Source organism: Enoplosus armatus, chromosome 4 (genome assembly GCF_043641665.1).
Source record: "Enoplosus armatus isolate fEnoArm2 chromosome 4, fEnoArm2.hap1, whole genome shotgun sequence".
Taxonomy (NCBI): Eukaryota; Metazoa; Chordata; class Actinopteri; order Centrarchiformes; family Enoplosidae; genus Enoplosus; species Enoplosus armatus.
The window spans coordinates 24,099,719-24,121,940 of NC_092183.1; the positions used below are offsets into that span (position 1 = coordinate 24,099,719).

The 22,222-nt window shown below is 42.9% G+C and overlaps 1 protein-coding gene across 1 annotated transcript in view; it reads right to left on the reverse strand.

The window, feature by feature from the left end:
- Positions 1–1,918: 1,918 nt before the first annotated feature.
- Positions 1,919–22,222, reverse strand: part of LOC139284608 (whirlin-like) — a 61,739-nt gene continuing 41,435 nt past the window's right edge. The window contains exons 6-11 of the mRNA XM_070904944.1: positions 17,314–17,499; positions 13,894–14,085; positions 12,407–13,142; positions 9,190–9,365; positions 5,495–5,623; positions 1,919–2,095 (exon numbers count right to left, since the gene is read on the reverse strand). Coding sequence (XP_070761045.1) covers positions 1,919–2,095; positions 5,495–5,623; positions 9,190–9,365; positions 12,407–13,142; positions 13,894–14,085; positions 17,314–17,499 — 1,596 coding nt within the window. The remainder of the gene's footprint in view (positions 2,096–5,494; positions 5,624–9,189; positions 9,366–12,406; positions 13,143–13,893; positions 14,086–17,313; positions 17,500–22,222) is intronic.

Sequence of the window (22,222 nt, forward strand, 5' to 3'; positions counted from 1 at the left end):
CCCACGGAGCCCAGGATATGGACATGCTACGGAGCATGGCACATCCTGTACTTCAAGATATTGGGGGAAGACATAAAATAAAATAAAATATGACCGATGAAGTAGTATTATAATCTTGGAAAATATTAAATGCTCTTGTAAACTATTTGATATTATAAAATGTCATATATAGTAATTTTATTTAGGGACTATAAGCAATCTACATTATATACAAACTATCATACCATTAATATGTGTGTTATAGCTATTGAAGTACATATGGTCATCTTACTAAAATACTGAAGAGATGTTACAAAATGGACATATTCAAAAATGATTGTGATGGGTTAAATATGCTCTGAAAAGAAAAGCACCATTTTGGTCGACATGAAGGAGATGCTAGTGTAGAAAAGCTGATGAGGTTCAATTTCTAAAAGTGATTTGCTGATTAGTAAGTAGTGGAATGAAGAATCGAAGGCTTCAATTCAGTAGATCCGCTTGATGAATTCTTCTTTTAAGGCAGACCAATGGGACATACTCTTTTTTTTGTCAGTTCTTTCTGCCCTTATATGCTGATTGAGATATATTGGATATTGGAATTATGGGTTTTCGTCAGGGTAATTAATTATGCCGAACATGAGTCAAACAATATTTGCAAGGAGGTTTATAGAGTATTTGACTGGTGCTCAGTCAGGTGTCAGAATTTCTCTGACTTTCTCTCTAATCTCAAACGGGCAGCGCTTAGCCAGTTGTCTTGTCTAATTAGCGTTTGACGAAAGCAATGAAAAAAAAGGAGCAGTGACTGAGGGAAGCTAGCATTATGAAATCTTGTACTTTTAGTAATTTAGCAAATACATACAGTAGGCATACATTTATCTAGGGTAGTATTAGTCTGGCTGATGTTTTACGCTTTTACTAGCCATTCATCTTGCTTAGCTAACAAGCAAACCTGCTGAATTTCCACAGTCAGTAGGTTAATGTCTTTTTTTACACCTCAATCAGAGGTCTTATTTTGCCATTGAAGTGAGCTGCACTGGGTGGCACCAGATATATATATATATATATATATATATATATACGTAAGTTCAAACGCAGCCTAGTTTGAACGTAATTTCTAACTTAGTGTTGGAGTTAACGCGCTGCTAACATTTTAAGGGTTGCACCAGTTGAAATAGTCCCAAGGTAGGCATAAGTTACAACTAAAATCTTACACCCTAGCCCTGAGTAGGTGTAAAGTACTCCATGAAATGGCAGTTGGCATGGCGCGTCGTTTTGATAACTTGGAGGACGAGGAGGAGCGAATCACATCGACTGTTTTGCGTTGACAATGCATTCTTCATGATAGATTACACCCCCTGGACATTTATGATGGCTTTCATTTATACTCGCGCTTTCGTTTTCGTTTTATTAGCTAATTTAGCCATTAGCCTCTTTGCTATCGCATAGCAAAGTCTTCAAAGACAACTCGGTATTAGGCCAGAGAAAATGAAAGCGCAATTTTCTGTATATATTATACAATATTTTGGTTAAGACTGACTTTACTGAATGTAATATGATTGGCTGTTTTTTAATATGATTTGATTTTATTTGACAACACTATCAGTACTAATTGTCCTCCTGGTAAAACATACATGAACATTCCGTGTTTGAAAACGAATTAAACACAATCAACTAATGAAACAAATGCAAATAGCATTTGACTCAGGTATGACTCTTATGGCAAATATTAACGTAATATCCATTTCTAAATTTAACTTGTGCAAATCTTGCTGGAGTGCAATCCACAAATACCCAACACGTCTTTCCACTAATCCTTTCCCTGAAATTAAAATGAGGGACATGATTATAGGACAATATCATGTGGAGTTCTCATGGTTGCCTCAAAGCAGTAAAACAGCATCCTCTTAAACCAAGCTGCATAAAGTGCAAAGTCCTCATACTAGAGTCCTGGCTCAACCACCAGGATGTCAATGTGGTCCTTCTCTTTGGTCTTGAAGGCCTCAGCGATGATCCGGGCGGCATCCTTGTGCTCCCGACCTCTTAGGGAAATGCCGTTGACCTCCAGGATGACTTGACCCACCTTCAGCTGTCCGCAGTTATGAGCCGAGCCTCCTTTCTGTCAACAGGGACATGAAGGGAAGGAAAGGGGGAAGGCAGAAAATAATTTGACATATTTAGAAAGATAGCTCCATGAGGTCCATATGGCCTCTCGGGGTTATGACAACAAGCTCTGTGATGACTGAAAGATGAACTTCCCCCAAACACCCTGTCTTCAGACAACATAAGGGTCACAAAACAGACCTCACAGAGGAGACTAATGGAAGTTAAGTGACAATTGGCCAATTTACGACAGGACCAATCTGAAAACTGCTAATACTCCCAACTTCCAGGACTTGGGCAGACTCGAATTTCTCTGAACTCGGGAAACACAGGATCTGACTTTGCCATGCAGAATTAAATGTATATGAATTAATGCTATGTTTAGTTCTTGCAAACCAAAGCAGTTCTCAGCAGAACTAGAGGAGAACTGCTGACCTTGACTGGGGATCAGTGGCTAGAGCACTTTGAGATACTCCTGATTGAGGAGGCAGAGTTTGAAGACCCAGAGGAAGCCTCGTCCATATCGATGGCAGAGGTTGCTGAGGTAGCCAAGAAGCGCCTCAGTGGCAAAGAGCCAGGTGTGGAGGAGATTGACCCTGAGATGTTGAAGGCTCGGGACAATGTTGGGCCGTCTTGGCCTCTTCAGTGTCACATGGAGGTCCGGGGCATTGCCTGTGGAATGGCAGACCGGGGGGGTTTGGTTCACATATTTAAAAGGGGGACCGGAGGGTGTGCTCCAGTTATCAGGGTATCACACTGCTCAGCCTCCCCGGAACAGTTTATTCAAGGGTGCTAGAAAGGAGGCTCTGACCAACTGTCGAACCTCAGACACAGGAGGAACAATGTAGATTCTGTCCTGGCCAGCTCTTTACCCTTGCAGGGTTACTTGGGGTGGGGGTCATCTGAGTTTTCCCATCCAGACAACATGTGTTTTGTGGACTTGGACAAGGCTTACGACCGTGTCCCACGGGGTGTCCTGTGAGGGTTACCGCGGGAGTGACTTCGATTTACCACTCAATCTATGTGCCAACCCTCACCTATGGTCATGAGCTTTGGACAGTGACCGAAAGTTGTTCTGAACCCACAAATAATTATCACCCCCTCAGCTCTACAGAGCTTTTTAGTATCTTTTAGTGTAGCTCATTGTTTTGGTTCCACTGACCCGCAAAATCCACTCTCATCAACCTCGTTTTCAGTGAAAAAGCAATTATAAACTCACTTTACACTAGTACACTAGTACTAGTACTAGAAGAACGTCAGCTAAAGAGACAGATATTTTATTAAAGAGTTCAAACAGAACTGCAAATGAAGGCCAATGTTGCACTGTGTAAGGCAATTGTTTGCTAACACATTCAAAATAGAAATTTTATATGGTGATGATATGTCCATGTCCATGTTGTGTTTTCAACAAGTGGAAAGTCAACAAGTGGCCAATACAAGTCAATTGATGCTTTAAAATATTGGAATTTTCGGTAGAATTCACAGGTTGCAGGCCTTTCTGGTTCCTACTTGAAAAGGACATTGTCTTCTGCTCCTGCAGTTAAGATACATTTAGAAAGTCATCTATTTTAACTAGTGAGCTGCTTTCATACTCGACATTTAGGAAGATTGGTCAGCTGCTGAAGAAAATGAAGGATCTGAGTTGATGACTGAGATGAGTGTGTCGGTCTGTGTGTGCACATTGACACATGACCATTTACTCTTCTTCTACTCGGCAGTCAGAGCCACAGGGTTAATCCAACTATCCATTCATTCATTCTTCCTCCACTCAGGACAAACAGGACAACTGCCAAATTGCCTGATTCAATTTAATCCCAATCGCTAAACATGTTTGTTTTTTTTGCTGTGACATTCAACTACAAAGCTGACAGCTGTAAACATCACTGCAGGGCATACGGGCCAGGGTAGGGTAATGAATCAGACACACTCTCAGTTGCTTCTACAACCCTCACTAATATACTGATGAGCAAGGTATTGAAGGGTCATTTCGGAATTTTTAAACCTGGGCCCTATTTTTTTACATATTTTAGGGGTTCTTTTTTTATACATTTACTTCTGTCTTCTGCTTTAACACACAGACAACTTCTTGCTAAGGACATTTATTTAGCTCCTAGCCAGTCTGGCGGTCTCATTTCAGGGCCGACAGCAAAGGTCCCGGCCGAGGCGTCCATGGGACTGTTCTCAGGGGCAGTCAGAGTTCGGCTGGCAATACGGCTCCTGTTGAGTCCTTGTGATGTCGTGGCTGAATGTCGAATAAAGTTTATCTGGCTACACTAACTTCTTCAGCTAGGCTGGAGTAATGCGGCCAAGTAACGTTGGCCGAATGCCAAATTTCAAACAGGAAAATACAAAAAAAAACACAAAGCTTTGTGGTAAACAAATATTAAAAAGTCAAAAAGTCGTTTTCAAGAAAACTAAGATAACTAAAATGATGTTGCTTGAGCTCAACTTGAGGACCAGCCTGAGGGACAGAGGCCGTTCTTTTACCAACTGGCCAAAACAGGCGGAGTTTGGGACGGAGGAAGGGTGTCTGTATCCAGTTTTTCACAATCTGGGGGTGTGGAGTTACAAAGAAGTGAGCTTACCAGACCTCCGTAGCGCACGTGTCATCACTGCTTGAGGCTAGTGGCATACAGATGAAATCACAGTCTCTTTAACACCAACAATAACTCCAATTACTGCGTATAACCATTCGGAACAGAGCAAAATGAGCTTCATCAGATTACAGCCCCCTTGACACGATAGGAATATAATTGGCTAAAATGTGCATGTATTCATGTTCAATGACATGTTGATTACAGGGGACGCCGTGTTTGACAAACAGCTAAATGAGGGTCGCCAGCACACTGCCTCACATTCAATGTCATCCACTGTCCTGAGATTCACAGAGACGGGTGAAAGCAGTAGTCATTGTTATGAACAATGCAATCACTGCAGTCACGAAAACTCCTCAAGGGTGTCCTGCTCATAAAAGAGACGGGGGGGGGGAGGGCTACAGAGGCAATAACTCATTCAGTGATTAGCTGATGCTATTGCTTCTCACTCCCCCCCACCCCATATAGAACACTAGGCAAGATTTTCTATGGGGGCCCTCTTTGTCTGTAGCTGAGAACTATGAAATACGTTTTTCATAGCTGTTGACATGAGGTTGACATGATCTATCCATCGAGGAGAGGGACGGCCCTGAAGAGGTCTCCCAGAAACGTTCTTGTTACTTAGAAGTTACATGTACCACTTTGCTTTCTTTGTACTTTGTTGGTAGATGCTATTTGCACCCGGGGTGGAATAGCCAATGTGGCTATTTACACCCGGGTGTCTGTAGCCAACGATGCTTTTTGCACCCTGGACGGAACCTGACTGGACTGCGAACGTTTCGCAACATCAACCACGTGTTAGAAAACCATTTCTGTCTTACCTGAATGGTGACTATGCGTGGCAAAGGTTGCCGTGTGTTGGCTCCCCCCTCTATGGCAATGCCAAGGTTGTTGGCATTTTTCACCACTCGCACCAGGGTAGCAGTGGGCGCCGGAACCGGTGAGCCAGTCTGCCGGGACACAAAGTGAAGAGGGGTTATAGGAGCAAGAACAACTAATAGCAAGGTCGAACCACATATTGTCACCATTGCAACATTTCCAGATCAAGATTCTCGCCACCTTTTGGCAAAACTCTGATGTTGGATTTGGGTTGGGGTTGGACACCTCTGATAATGTTTGTAACCAACAACAAACAAGCCCGCTTCACACAATGATTGGAATTGCGATGCAGGATTGTGCTGAACCACACATTTGAATACTCGGGCACAGCAATGTGAACTGCCTTTTGGTTTTCAGCTGTTGTTTCTTTGTCCAAATGAACTGAATGTGAAAGTGAGCTAACTTTAGCTTTGTTTGGCCCAGCAACAGCAGCGTAAATGGTATTAAGCTAAGTTTTCCATTGTTCATTTTTTATGGAACGCAAAGCAATTTAATCCCCAAGGCATCGTAGCTGGCAGTGTATTATGCAAATCGAAACGTACATACGTATTTTTTTTTTTTTATGTTGATGTAACAGTTCAGGGTACGAGGCAATACGATAGAGGGCCCACGCGCAAACAGGACAGGGTCGCAGACAGCCATGAAGCCAAAACACAGGTAGCAGAACACAAGCAGATAACAGGATGGCTGGAACACTACGACTGAGAAGGAGTGTAGATCATGTGACGAGAAGCTAGTGTGCTATATGCCTAGTGGCTAATCAGGAAATAAGGAGCAGGTGGGCAGGTGGGTGGGGAAGATCAGGTGACGGGGGAATGGCAGAAACACTGTCAAGACGTCAAGTGGGTAACGAAAATAACATTTATTTCTATTTTCAGTCCTTGATGGCCTCTGTGAAAGACTTGTGCCCAGTGAGGAAAGGAGGACAGGTGATCCAGAACAGTTTGTTATTGTTACCAAACTGTGTTGGGGGAAGAAAAGATGGTAGAAAGAGGCACATCGAGGTTACGCCGAAACCACAAGCAAAAATAAATGGTTCAGGCCGATATACCCTTGTGCATAATACAGTCTGACTAATGTACTCAGTCCCAAGTCCATACTACATCATAATTGTCATGGCACACTGTTTCAGCAGTTAGAATACAAAAACATGCTTCATACTAACAGCAAGTGATACAATATGTGCAACGTCAACGTTAATTTCCTTTGTGTGTTGCATTGCAGGAGAATGGTATCCGCCAACGGCACGCTGAAAAATGGATTATTTAGTCTGCATACTGTCTGGTTTGAGTATACTTAATTTTGTCTCTTCTCCAGTGTGAATACACTACATAAAAAACATGCTTAGAATTTGTATGTATCGCGTATATATATATATATATATATATATTCTCTTCATCTCAGAATGCAGCAGAATGCTTCATTACATGTTAAAATGATAAAAAAAAAGTTTAGTCATCCCAGGCTTGCTAGATAAAATAGCTTTTGCAAATTGGTTTTATGTGTTTGTTTAAACCTGCTTCATGACAAGGACAACATTGAAAGATTAAAGGTCCTGTATTGTAGAAAGTGAGGTTTCCATGTCTTGTTGGATTCTAAAGCAGGTCTAGGTGCTGTATAAATACTGTGAAAGGATCTAAATGCTCAGTCCACAGAGAAATGAAACATAGCCCGCATTCAGACACTGTGCCTTTAAACAAGCCGTCAGGACTTCCTGTAAGGTTGTGATGTCACAACTCTACAGTCACAGCACTCAGCCACGCCCCCAGCAGGTCATCTGCTCCACCCACCAAGTACAGGGACGCTCATCCACCCGCTCAGTCTGTCTAAGTTATTGGAACGCTCTGCTCAGGAACTACTCTTCAAGTTTTTGGAGGTTGTTCAGTTTGTCTCAAACGGCTTGTTTCAGACAGAGGGGGGGAATTGAGGGGCTGCAGAAAGGGCCAGGGGAAGATACATAAGGACTTTTTTCAACTGTGAGTCATGCAAAGCTGCTCTAGCGGAGTCCCAGAATAAAGATATAGAGCTGAAATGAGCAGGACATGGGACCTTTAAATGAGTGCACTCACAAAGTTACAGAGTGGTTTGTCTCGCGCAGCCAATGAACTATGATGAAGATAAATGACCGTGCCCACAGCAGAAAACCATGCTGAGGCTTCCCAGCAGAAGTCATGAAACGTGTCCCATCATGCATCTCTTTTATAATCTGGTTTCATGTTGAGTGAGTTGGCACCAATTTCTCCTCTTTGTTTGCCATTGTCGCTTTGCATGCTCTAATTGGATCAAGATTATCCCAAATGACTCATGAAAAAACGATTTTTGCACTGGAAGCAAATTCAATTAGTTTACTCAGTTTGCTTTTTTTTTTTCTTCTTCTTGTTTTCCATTTTAAACAACGAACATTTTAACTCAGAAGTTTGGCGGACCAACAAGACAATTTAGGTCTCTACCTTACAACCACAGGCCCTGCTCTATTAAACACTTTGGTAACACTTACTATGACACCCATGTGTGTAATGTAATGCATTATCATCCGCTTATTGCACTGCATAAATATAATTGTAAGCACTCACATTGATAATGCTTTAAAACAATAATCATAATACATTATAAAGCATCCTGTAATTACTTATGAGGTCATGTATCATAATTGCTGGTCACTCACTGCAAGGATCATAGTGTATAATTCCCATTGCTGTTATACATTATAACAAGCTGGTTATAAGTCACTATAAGTGGTCCTTGTATGCTTTAAGTAAAGTAAAGAAAAAAATATCATTACACCTATCTAACAACACACAAACGGTGTAAAATTATATTTATTTGTTTAACGGGTCATAACGGAAATTAGTACGTCAATTTGACACATCGTTGTAATGTAATGCCCCCCCCCCCAAAAAAAACCTCACTATATATTCTACTTTAACGTAAATGTTTGATCCACAAAACATTTAGATAGATTTCATTCTGTATTTTTTTTCATGTTACTCAAAGCAAACAACAACCACTTACAGTGACTTAGAATCAGCTTCTAATGCATTATAAAAATGATTATAAATGATTGTTTATTATTAGTTTTATGATACTTGACCTTATAAGACATTTTAGGATGCTTTGTAGTGTGTTATGATTTATGCTTTATACGGTGCAATGAGCAGATTATAATGCATTATAGACATGGGCATCATGGGAAAGTGTTACCAAAATGTAACTAATGAATGAAATAGTTCATACTGTTGTCACGTTCTTCACATCTTGAGTCATTTTCCGCGACACAGAGTGTACTTCGTTTATCTCTTTCTTTCTTTGTTTCTCGGCCTGCGCGTTTGATTGGACTGCTGCCGTTCGGCGATGTGCTCAACAGTTTCAATCGTTGTGAGACAGCACGCAATCTGCCGTTGTGTAATTAATTGCAGAGCCGTATCTGCAGCGCGTTTCCTCTGTCTCTTGACGAGTAGCGGTGTGCGTCTTAACTGAATTCCAAAAAGGTAATGAAAGCAAACCAAGTGGTGATCCAGAGAGCTGAAAGTCACCTGGGGGAAAGGACAATCCCAACTTGTTAAGAAGAAACAACAAGCAACATGGCGAATCCAATGACTTGCTGAAGTGCTTATTTATGACAACGTAAAGCCCTCACTTGTCTGGTGGCCCCTGGAGGAGGTGTGGGGCCCCCTGGCTGTTCCAGATGGCCCTGCTGGTTTTTGCTGGGTCGAGGGCTGCCGTCTTTACTGAGGCCTCCTGCTTCGGCTATATCCACCCCGCTGTCCTCGCTCAGGGTCTGGCCACTGTCTGACAGCTGGGACAGGGTGGCCCCTGGATGGGACACTATAATGTTAGTATATATTTGATCACATTTCAATATGATTTCATCATATTTTAGTATGATAAGATATACTGATTTCTCTCATTGCTGTTGATGCAAACTCAATCTCTATGTTAACCTCATTCATTTACACAATACATTCCAATACACTATATATATATAATACACATTATAATTGTTTCACCTTGAGACCAATAGATAGCAAAGGCTGTGTGTGTGTGTGTGTGTGTGTGTGTATGCAGCAACCGGTTAGAACCAGTTTTTCAGAGATTGTGTGAAGGTCAAGTTGGTGCGTGAGATGTTTTTCACTCATTATAAAAAGGATGGGAAATTCCCAGAGGGACAGCGACAACTCAGAAGCTGCTGAGTCTTCTCTCTCTTGTACGCACAATGAAAGAAACTTGTATTCACTGAAAAATGTTTTCAGTTTTCTTAACCGAGAATGTCACACGACGGGTTTCCAGACGTCACAGCGTTAAAAACGGAGTCACATTGTGCGCTGCGGCCGACTTCTGTTTGAAAGTGCTGGCTTCAAACTGCAAAGTGCTAGTGGAGTTTGATGTTGATAGGCCAAGTAAAAAAACGGTGATAGGACGATACACATTTGATATAAAAATGCCAGAATCTGAGCAGAGAAGAAGTGGAAGTGGTCCAAATATGTAGCACTCTGGGTTTTAAAGAGCATCAGAGGTAAGAAGAAAAAAACGCCCATGGGTCTGGACAAAAGGTTAACTGCCAGCAGGAGTGTGTAAACACTCAGGGAGACAAACAGGTCCCACAGTCCTTTAAAGTAGCTGTAATTAAACCTCTTCTTAAAAAGCCCACTCTTGATCCAGAGGTTTTAGCCAACTTTATACCTATATCTAACCTTCCTTTTCTCTCCAAGATTCTTGAGAAAGCAGTCGCCAACCAGCTGTGTGACTTTCTACATGACAATAAGTTGCTTGAGGACTTTCAGTCAGGTTTCAGAGCTCATCATAGCACAGAGACAGCACTGGTGAAAGTTACAAATGACCTTCTAACTGCATCAGACAAGGGACTTGTCTCTGTACTTGTTTTGTTAGATCTTAGTGCTGCATTTGACACCATTGACCATCATATCCTATTACAGAGACTGGAACATTTAATTGGCATTAAAGGAACGGCACTAAGCTGGTTTAAGTATCGTATTTGTAAAGTGTCATGAGATGACTTTTGTTGTGATTTGGCGCTATATAAATAAAATTGAATTGAAAACTTTTTTCACAAATCGTCGACCTCAGCCTTTGAGCGGACCAGCCTGACTGGCACAGCTGACTGGCAGCCTTGTGTGCAAGCCTACAGACTCTGGTTGCCCGGAGAGATGGAAGAGGTGGCCAAAGACTTGCCAGATTCCAAAAAAGGTAGGAGGAGGAAAGTGGGTTCCTGCCATGAAACAACTACATGCCATGCAGGAGGTTGAAGGTATTTGCCGCCTCCACTTCCAGCTGAGATGCGTAAAACCTGCAACCTGGAATGCGGGGAGCAACCAACCAACTCAACAGATGGACGCCCTCTACACTTCAGTGAAGGAACACTTTCCTCTATGCACTAACTGGGCCCTGATCCATAGAACCCAACAGAACGAAAGATGAGACCACCACTGTTTTCTGTACACGCATGGAAAATGTGGTTTTCTCCCATTCAAGCCTTGAAATAAGACAATGACGCCTATGGCAGTCTGTGACACACGGGTGGTGGCTGCCCCTCTGCCAAGCACGGCCAGCAAAGAGAAGAACAAGGTCAACTTTCAGCTGGATCCTGGCCATAATTCCTCCCCTCCAAATACCTCAGTGAACCTTCCTGGATATCAACAGAAAAACCAATAGGAGGCAGCGAAGGCAGGTCAGATAGGTTCACAAAGCACCACACCTGAAGACACAGAACCTCTCATCACATGTGGCACCAATGCAGGCCCCTTGTAGGGGTCCAGAAGAAGCTGACAAACGTGGAATCCGACCACCAACAACTGACGCCTGACAGTTGAAAATTCAGCAACTGAAGAGACGAAAGCGAAGTACAAGTAAAACTAATAAATGGAAGCCTAGGGGATTAGAATCACCCAGAAGAAAACTCTTGGTACACATTTAGCTAGACACACATGCACATGATCTTTTTCCAATTCCTGATTGGAGCTCCTGGTTCTCCATACAATGATGATGACCAATCACTAGAGACGTGTCCACCTGACATCTTGACAACGGTGTTGGTCCTGTCCGTGGCGCCGATGGGCTAATCATTGCTTTTTAACTGAGAAACCACTGTCTAATGTCACAATGCCAGACCAGAAGTCAATCGGTGGAGTCGGCGGATTCAAAGGTCTGGACCCAGGCGAGGGGATGAATTGTAACTGCAACAGCTATGAAAGGTTAATATTTGATCAAAAAGTAGTAAAAAGTAGAGTTTTACTGAGTTCCTGCAAGCCTTGAGCTGGATAGATAGCAAAGCCGATGTGTGTGTTAGCAGCAACCGGTTAGAACCAGTCATTAAGGGCGAGACCGTGTCCAAATTACGTGACAGTCAAGTTGATGTGTGAGACAATTTTCGCTTGTTATAAAAAGAATGGTAAATTCCTGAGCGACAGAGACGACTCGTAGTAGACAGTTACATTATCGTCAATTCCTCTCTCCAGTAAAAATTGTCGCTGCCCATAACTTCCACCACTTCGTCAATGCCAGAATTCCATTGAATGTGTTTGATGTGTTTCAGTCAGTCAAGTTCAAGGAATTTTGGTCGCACAACCTGGCAAAAAATGTGTGCACCACTATAGATTGTGCAGCTGCTCTCTCCATTGCCTACAATGGCCTTAATCTGCACAATGTCAAACTTGGGAATATTGAGTTGAATTTAAAGTAGCTGACCATGTATCAAATGAAGGCAAATTAAGCATTTGGAATCAATTCGTTAATGACAACAGAATATCTGTTTTAATGGGAAACTGATGCTCTGGAAATATACATTATGCAGAATTTATCATGTGAGTCATGCAGTATAAGTAAGTACACACAGACACACCCACTGACTTGTGTACCTCTTTGCTGTGGTCTGGAGTCTGCAGACAGCCGGTTCATGTCTGTTAGGATGACTTTATGGGTGAAAGCAGGTGAGCAGGGCCGGTCGGGACTACAGGGTGGAGCAGCAGGTGTGATGAGAGAGGGGCAGGGGGAAGGGCACGGTGAGGGACGGGGTGATGGATGAGGGGATGGCATGGGAGATGCCGCTTTGGAAGACGACGCAGACTTTGACAAGATGGAGGACTTCTCATAGGAGCTGGATCTGGAAGAGAGCTTAACAGATGCTTCGGGTTTAGCAGAGCTGGAGGAGTCCCAGTGGGGCAGGAAGCTGGGGCAGGTGTGGTGTCCTGAACTGGGCCTGGTGTGGTGGGCAGCGTGGTGGTGGAAGTGATGAGCGAAGTGGGTGTGGTTGTGGTATTCAGAGTCAGAGAGCTGGAGGGAACTCTGGCTGGTATGATGGAGTGCATTGAGGGAAGTGTGGTGGACGGCACCAGTGCAGGTGTGGTGGGCAGAGGTCGGCGAGGTCTGGTGGGAGGTGGGGAGGGATTTGAGCGACTTGTGAAGGCAGTCCTGGAGCAGCCGGGTGGGGCCAGTGAAGAGCATGCTGGAGCCGGCCTGCACCAGACGGGCTGAAGGCTTCCGGCTGACCTCCTTCTCCCTGGACGGCCTGCTCTGAGCCTGAAGAGGAGCAGTCCTGAAGGGTGGAGGGGATTCGGCTGAAGCCTGCATTTCATCCTGTCAATGAAAAGAAGGCCACCTGTAAACATGAATCACACATGAAGGGTGTGGTTTCCTTCTCTGAGCCTAAAAAGTAACAAAATTTAAAAATCCTTTAAATTATAATCCTCAAGATTTCCGTCCTGGTTGATTCGTCGACACCTGTGGCCTGACTTCAGAGAATGGAAGATGCCAAATGCATGTTGGGATACTTGTCTATCCCAAACTCACAAGTCAGCTCCCAAAGTACGAAGAAAGAAGAAAACTTCCAGGTATTTGGACTCAACGTGGACTTGGAACAGTACAGGGCCTTGACTGATGACGTTCCTCAAAAAGTCCACAAAAACACAAGTACAAGCAAGAACAGAGATTGAGATCTCATTGGTTTAACAGCTTTGTTGAGTTGTTATTGTGTATTCAACAATGTCTGTTTTGAATAAACAACAGACTGCAAATTGCAGCAATCTTTGTTTTATCCAATCATGTCAGTCCAGAATTTTGTTATTTGCTAGTTTGCTAGCTTGTAAATTACATTTAGCTTCTAATGAATCATTTTAAATCAATGTTTTTTCTCAGATGATTTGGTGAGCACGACTTAACAAGAGGGTGCAACATGAAGGTGCAAATGTTTGAAGTTCCAGCATGTGAGATATTTGAATAAGGTCACATTAAAGTGGCGACATGGAACAAGTCAAAAAAATAAAAGGATTGTACCACACAATATTACAATGGATGTCACATTTTCAGGTAGAGTAGATAATGGGTCTACCATAGCAGGGACGGTGTGTCCTGCATCGTGGATCACAGGTGCTTCATGGTTGCAGTGGCCCTGTGGATGCAGCACTCCCAGGCCTCCATGCCAAGCGTGGTGGGCCTCCCTCTCATGGTGCAACACCAGCCTGTCGTACAACTCCAGATCCTGGGGAGCCACCAGACTCCTCACCTCAGACAACATGGACAGCTGGAGGGAAGAACACAATATATTTCACCATTCAGCGCTGGTCAGACCAATCGGACTCTGCCCTACGTCAGTGCTTCAGCACCACAGAGTGGTATATATTTCAGGACAATAACACAGACACGGTTATTAGCTACATCGGCAAGCGTATCAATGACATTATACCAAGGATTACTGCATGGACATTCCCAAATTGGAAGCCCTGGGTTGATGGGGAAGTCAGTATCAAACTTAAAGCAGGCCCCGACGCTTTCAACTCGTGTGATATGGAGGAGTGCTTGAATTCCTGGTACAACTCCGGAGAGCTATTAGCAATGCTAAGAGACCTTACAGGGAAAAAGTAAGTGAGTGTAACTACCAGGGCTCCAACACCAGAAACATCTGGGCGCTCAACTAAGAACTATTACAGATTACAAAAGGAAAACCAGCAGTGCTGAGACAATGTCTGAGTCTCTCCCAGATGATCTGAACACCTTCTAACAAATTCCTGGCTAAGGAGGCACAAAAGGCCCAGAACCCCTGCCCGCTAGCAATATCCAGGGCACCTGTGTGTAGGTTACACAAGGCACCTATTTCTGATGGTATCCCTGGCCGAGCTCTCATTGTGTGAGCAGATCAACTGGCAGATGTCTTCACTTCATTTTCAGTGTCTCACTGCTCCAGTCTGTAGTCCCCAAATGTTTCAAGAATACCACCATTGTCCCTGTCCCCAAAACAGTCAAAAACCCTGTCTGAATGACTGCCGTACAGTAGCTACGATTCACGATCATGAAGAGCTCCAACACCATCATCAAGTTTACATAGAGGAGGACAGAGCCATTGACGGACAGACGCCTTGATGCCAGGACAACAACCTCCATCTCAGCATAAGCAAAACAGAGGAGGCTGATTGTGGACTACAGGAAGCGACAGAGAGAAGGACACGCCCCCCCATTACCATCACGACCAGCTTCGTCCCGCAGGCCATAAGACTGTTGAACTCTTGAGCTCTCAATCTTATTACTGTCACTTGCACCTTATTGATGGATGTCTCCATTTATATATATTTATTACTACCATTTATACCTGCATACATCACTAAAATCCTGTTCTTACCCATCTACAGATCATTGAGAACTCTGTGGTGTGCCCGGGCTCAAACTGCGAGGAACCTGGGCGTGACACTGGATGACCAGCTGTGCTCCGCTGCCGACATCACTGTGGCAATCCCCTGCCGCAGATTCTAGTCCTCCACAACATCAGGAGGACACATCCATTCTGTGTCTACACAGCTGCAACTTGCTCCTCACTGGTGTGCCTGCATGTGCCATCCAACCTCTGCAGCTCATCCAGAATGCAGCAGCCCCGGCTGGTCTTCAACCTACCTACAAGTTCTCCCACACTACACTGCTCCTCCGCATCCTGCACTGGCTACCGGTGGCTGCTCGAATCTAATTTAAGACACTATTTGCCTGCCATACTGAGTGTGGCTACATCCAGGACATGGTCAAACCATACACCCCAGCCTGTACACTGCGCTCTACCACTGCCAGTCAGCTTGCTACTCCCTCTCTATGAGGGGAGCCCAGTTACGAGCGAGCTTCAGCAAAAAGTTCACACATCACACTGAAAACTCGGCCCATAGAAAAAAAACAAAAGAGCCTCTTTCTCTGTCTCTTATTTTTTCAAAATTCAGCAGTTGAAGCCATCTAGCATATTTGACGTACTTGCGTGATTCTTGCGATTTTTGTGTTGCGTCCACGATCCACTTCTAGGAAGTTGTTTTGGATAAAAGCTCTAAAATAATAAATGTAATGTAAAATATAAATGTTATGTGAATGTATGTTAACTAGGCTTAAATTCAAAAGTCAGCAAAAAAACGTTAGGCTAGGCACATGGCTATTGGGCAGCTAGCAGCAAGCTTCCGGCAGTACTGCACCCTGACCTGAACCAACTTCAACTTAGATAACTGACTCCTTGAGGAGCTTCTACTCTTTGCTTTTAAACACGAGGTCTCCTCCTACAGACAAACCAAAGTTAGTCCATCATCAATTAAGGCAATCAAATAGCACTTCTATCTATAAACTAATAAGTTCCCTCTACTATAAAGCCTATTGGAAGGTCTCACTGAAACAGCAGGCAATGTGGACGGGAGCTCATGCAACAAACGTTTGGATGACTGAAGTTGCATGTAACAAATAAATACATTTGAATGGAATGTATTGGTAAATTAATTGAGTGGACATTTCATTAACAATGTAAATGATGACAATATATACATTGAAATTACCTGAAATTACTTATGTTTGCCGGTTAGCATGCTACACCCACATGTGCTTACTATGGTAACGTAAGTCAGCCACAGAGGCCTGGGCTACACCACCTAGCGCCACAACTAGGACTAGAGATCTATTGTGTTAGCTAAGGAAAAAAAAAAATACAATTTCAGAAACTATATGCTGGGCCAGTTTGCAACCTACTCTTGTTGGTCATGGGGTTATGGAGTTTAATTAGTCTCAAGACTTTGGAAGCGGGGATGGAATAGACAGTGGCTAACATCTGCCCTCCTTTGATTGGTCACTTTAAACACCCACGGCAATGTTAATTTGTTCGAAGTGTGCATGCAAATGAAATGTAGATCCACGTTTTAGTACTCTCACTAATTTGTTGCCCCTCTAATCAGTCTTGGCTATAACTTAGTGTAGGACTTTCTTGCCCCATGAAAATGGTTGTTCTCCAGCAACTTTTATTTTTCCAAATTTATTGAAAAAAGTTAATTCATTCAATGCATGTATACAAGTATACTTTTCACTATAAATTGCAGTAAATTAACTTCACAGTATAAAAGGTAGCCTAATATAAAAATAAATAAAATTGTACAACAAATAATGTATGAAATACATACATAAATGTAGAAAAGGAAAGAAGAAGAAGAAGATGGGCGATTCCAACCTGCACCCTTTGCTGCATGTCATCCCCTCTCCCTATATATAGATAATCTATAATAACAATAAAAAAAAAAGGGAAAGAAGAATAACAAAACAAAACCTTCTCGGTTTGCTAAACAACTGGAGTAAATTTGAAACGTTTTTGCCGATTTAGAATTTTTGAGGCTTTAAATAAGTTTTGAAATCGGTACCTTCGAAAAAATATAAAAGAGAGGTCATCTTTTCAGGCAATTGCCTGTCTTTTGACTGTCAGTGATCAAACCAAACAGCCAATCGAAGCTCAAAACATTTAGCTCTGCAGTACCTTTGCGTGCGTGTTGAAGAGCTCAAACAGAGCCATGGCCAGTGGCTCCGCTCCTATGTGTCCCTCCTGGTACTCCTGCAAGTAGTAGGCCATGGTCTGCCTTTCCGGCTCCGTCAGCAGCATGTAGGCCTGCTGCTCCAGGGACACCTGCGCACCCGGCGGGCCCACACCCCTGTACGCTGCCGGCTGGACGGACAGATAGAAAAAAATGAGGGTCACACAAAGATATAAGAAGAGTTCCACAAGCCCGGTAGCATGCAGATAGAAAGTCTTCGGGTAGAAAGTCTCCCCCCCCCCACCTTCATCCTGTACACACATGGCAGTGGCTGAGCTTATCATGCTCAGGGGAGAGGCACCACTTCAAAGCTGCAGGGCGAGTCAGTCAGAACCTGTTTGCCTTGAGGACTCCATCATTGTTATCTTCATAAGCAGCTCAACTTGCAAACAGCTCTTCTCGCTGAGTTTCAGCAGGGTAACGTGGCTTTACGCTGAGTGTGAAAACCTTTCTATGGAATAAAGAGAATAAACAGGACCCTGCAGGGAAAAAAAGCTGCAGGCAAAGACCCCCCCCCCCCACAGAGTTTTAGCTGGGAATGGGGCAAAACAAATAAACAGTTCATTAGATGGTGCAAGTGGAATGTTTAAAAGCCTCGGAACGATACCCATCAACCTGAGACTTACTTCTGTGATGATGAGGCTCAAGTAAAACACAACACAATGCTCTGTATTTTAAGTATAACAAGTGATCACCAAATGTGCTCATCACATCAACACATTAGAAAAACACAAATACCAATACATTCTGACCAATCACCACGACTATTATAACAGTTACATGACCCCCCCCCCCCCGCAAAACCAACAAAAGCACTGATACTTATGAAGCAAAACTGGGCTCAGACTGATAAACTGATTCTTTTGTGAAATAAATTACCTTTGCAGGAAAAAGAAATGTAGCATCAAACGTATTTATGAAATGACTAATGAAGGAACTGCCTTCAATAACCAACATTCTCTACTCTAACCTAAGAGACAGCTAACACCCATTTATATACTACGAATTCTCTTTGCAAAATTCATGTTGGTTGCCAGGAGTGGATAGTGTAGGAAAACAAATGAAATACATTGACAGCAAGGTTAATTTACCAATAGTGCAAAGCACGCAATTACTTACTCTGTGTAGGTAGTAGGTACTCTGTGTATTTTATTTTATTTATTTATCAAAGTATTTTATTTTGGTGCACTCACATGGCGGCACACTCTAAAATGAATGTGGTTTTTTCTTTATCAGCGTAAACTATTTGCTGATGCTGAAAACCTGGGGCCACATACTATAATTCTGGAGAGCCGGAGAGTCCAAAATGGAGAAGCTATTGTACCTGTGTTGCACCATCTACTTTTATTTAACCTCACAGCATAACCTCTCAGTTATGAGAAAGGAATTGATTGGTGAAAAACACTCAGACCAAATGTCAATTTATTGACCAAGCTAAGGGTTAGGGTTAGTTAGTTAGCAATCTGCTAGCTTGGAGTGTCAGCAGTTCTAATCAATCACATCCCAGAGCCAGGGCCAATTATCAATATACGGCACACTTGGGGGGGGGTTATATTCATGGATGTGGCGTCAACATCGCAACGTCAGCCCGTTCATTCCGATCTCTGATGTTGGAGCTGTGTGCTCTTCGTAGCTTCAGTCCCGTGTCGACACTGGACACGCGCAAGCATTGTATTGATCCGAGATCGCTCAGGCTCACGGTGCTACGTGGGTTCCTTGCGGACTTCGGCCGGGTGGGCGGGCTGCACATGCATCTGAATGTAAAGCACCTTTGAGATTACTTCGAATGAAATGTGCTGTGTACAAATCCGATAGAGTGTGCCTGGCTCAAGTTCCACCTTCTGTATTTTTCCCACAAGATATTAGACTCAATCGTTTCATCACATTTTTCCATTTTAGGTTTAAAGAGTGAAATGCATATTTGAGTCCTTTTATTCAGTCTGGGATCGAGTCCAGTGGCTCTATCAATTAGAGTAGATGAGAAAATACTTTTCCTCCCCGCCTCAGCAAAATCAGTGTGCGCTTGAACTTGAACACCCTGTGAATGTTCCCAGTGGAACTCAGCGGCTGCCAAGCGATTTTATTGGTTGAAAGAAAGCATGTGTTGCTCGGGCATTCACTCCCTGCATGGCACACTCAAGAGACAAAGACGAGACTACAGAGTCTTGTCCCGTATTCTAGACGCTCCTCAAAAGATAATGTCAACAAAAAAAAATCCTAAATATAACAAATAAAAACCATATCAAAACATTTTTGTATGTCCCTCTCGGCCATCACAGCTATATTGTTTACTAGCATTGCGTTGCACTCCTATAACATAGTCACACTCATGATGAAACGTTTCACATAAAGGCCTCTATGATTGACTCGAACTACTAACCCATAGTCTTAATTTCCGTTACTCAACACCAGACACCCACTGAACATATAGTTAGCACACTAGCTAGCTACTTCTTGTCTAATATGTGGTCTGACAAACAAAAAAAAAAAAAATTCATCAAATTCAGTGCCCCATGTTGCTTTTTTTCCCCTCCAAGCTAATATAGCTATCCCACATGAGTGTGGTGTCCATGGTAACGCCACATTTCGATTTACATTGACAAATTCCACAAATACTGTTGTAAATCCAGTAAAAAAAAAATTCCCACCACTTTTTAAGCGTTGTTTGGAGCTAAATGTAGCGAAATGCACCCCCACAGCATTAACCTGAGTGGGAGAGGTTATCATAGTCTCTCCAAATAGCAATGTTGTACATGTTCTACATTCACATAGTGCACAATTGCCCTTGAGTTGGCTGACTGAAATGCAATTGTTACATGAAAAGCAAGTATTAAACGTCACAGAGAAAAACTAAAATATGCCACAGGATACCCACACATAGCTATCATATTGGATAGAGGTCTATGTATGTATGTATAACCACACCTGTCCTAGATACTGTCTACCAGCATGACTGTGCTAACCATTAAAAAAAATGAACCTGATGAAGATCTGACTGGGATTGACAAGTGGGTTGGTGCTACTTTTTTCAACACCGGACCCCATGTGGCCATTTTCCTACTGCAATCCCCAGACCATAAAGTCATTATACTGCACTATGTATCCATTGCATTGAGATGATTAAATGACCATCAGTTTCTTCATTGAGGCTAGTAAGTGGAGGCAGTTTAGCAGCTAATCCACAGGACAGGGTAAAACGGGATCTTAGCCGATTGTAGGTCTGATTACAGTGCTGGTATGGGGAACAGTAAGCTGTCATATAATTCAGTATTATATCAGACTGCTGAGCTGAATATGGAATGTGTGGAGGAATGTGAATGATAACATTCTGATTGTAACAACGGTCGTGTTTTGTTTCCCTTCAACCGAATCTGAAAGTAAAATAGTTTGCATCCCCCTAAAGCCAATGTACAAATATTACCCTCTACTACAAAACCAGGGTTCCCAGTGAACAAATAGATCCAAGCTGGGCCCCATAACCAACCAATACCAAAAGCCATAATATTGCATAAACCCAACAGCAAACAACCAAAGCTGAATGAGCTAATTCCCAACAAATAATGCAAATATCTGTGCGTGGGTGGACTGACAGCAGCATGTTAACAACACAACTTGGCATGGGTGCCACAGGCGGACCTGTGGGAGCAATAACACCCTACAACAATGAATGCCTCTCACTGTATCTGAGGTCATATACCACCAACACTACTAAGCATTCAGCTTAACAGTCAGGCGTCAGTCGCCTCACAGCACACAGGTCAATATCCTCTGCACACAATATGCATGTTAGCAGCTGCACGTATTTCACTTGGTGAATAAGACAATTGAATCACAACAGTCTTGCTTACAGTGTGCGATTTAAGATTTGGCACTGCTGTTCTTGCTAAGCTCTAATGCTAATGTATGTTCACAGCTCTCTCCGATTCTGTACCATTATGAGTTAGTATATATACTGTATGCGGTGCGTTTGGATTCTTTGAGAGCTCCCTTAGAGCAGAGCCCCTTTTCACCATTCGCAAGTTAATTCCTTGACGCATCTCTGGCCGAACCTGAGCGATGTCAGAAATGACGTCGATGTTGTTGATTACGTGAGCAGAGGTTGAGTCAAGTTAGACAAAATTGAATGGAACTAACATGTCATCAAATAAGTTATTTGTCTAGAAGATCAGAGCCCTTGAACTGCTTCACTTTGATGCCACTGAACCTGAAGCAGTTCCACTTGCATTGTCTGCAATAATAATAAAAAAAAATAATAAGAAGAAGAAGGCAGAGCTGGAGTAGCATGAGGGAAAAAAATGCAGCTACGCTTTATGCAACAGAGCAGCATCAAGATTTGCCTCCATATATTACAATGAACAGAGCTCTTCAGGCCTCACAGAGCAACAGCAGCATGGGAGATAGAGATGTTCATAAGAAGGGCAGATAGAATTGGCACACAGAATAAGCAGTGGTGTGTGTGTGTGTGTGTGTGTGTGTGTGTGTGTATTGTAGCTGCACATTTCAAAGGTGATGCTTGTCAGTCTGCTCAACTGAAAAGAAAAGGAAAGATTTCATTTCTAAATCAGAGGAATTTTGTCAGGGTAAGGTATAAAAAAAAGAGTCCATATTTAGAAGTTATTGATCCTTGAGTCCTTAAAATAAAAAATCCATTATGATGAGTTCACTAGCAAGGACCACACCACAACAATGTGTCATTTACAGGTTTAATGAAAATTCTGCTATTGGATGTCAGAGACTGATGAATGGATGTACAGGGGAAGGGTGGAGGTTGAAGAAGGATGTCGTCTGTAAGGCTGGTCTGGGAGGTCGTAGTGAAGACCGAGGCGGAGGGAGACTCAGTGTGGGGGTTCCGTC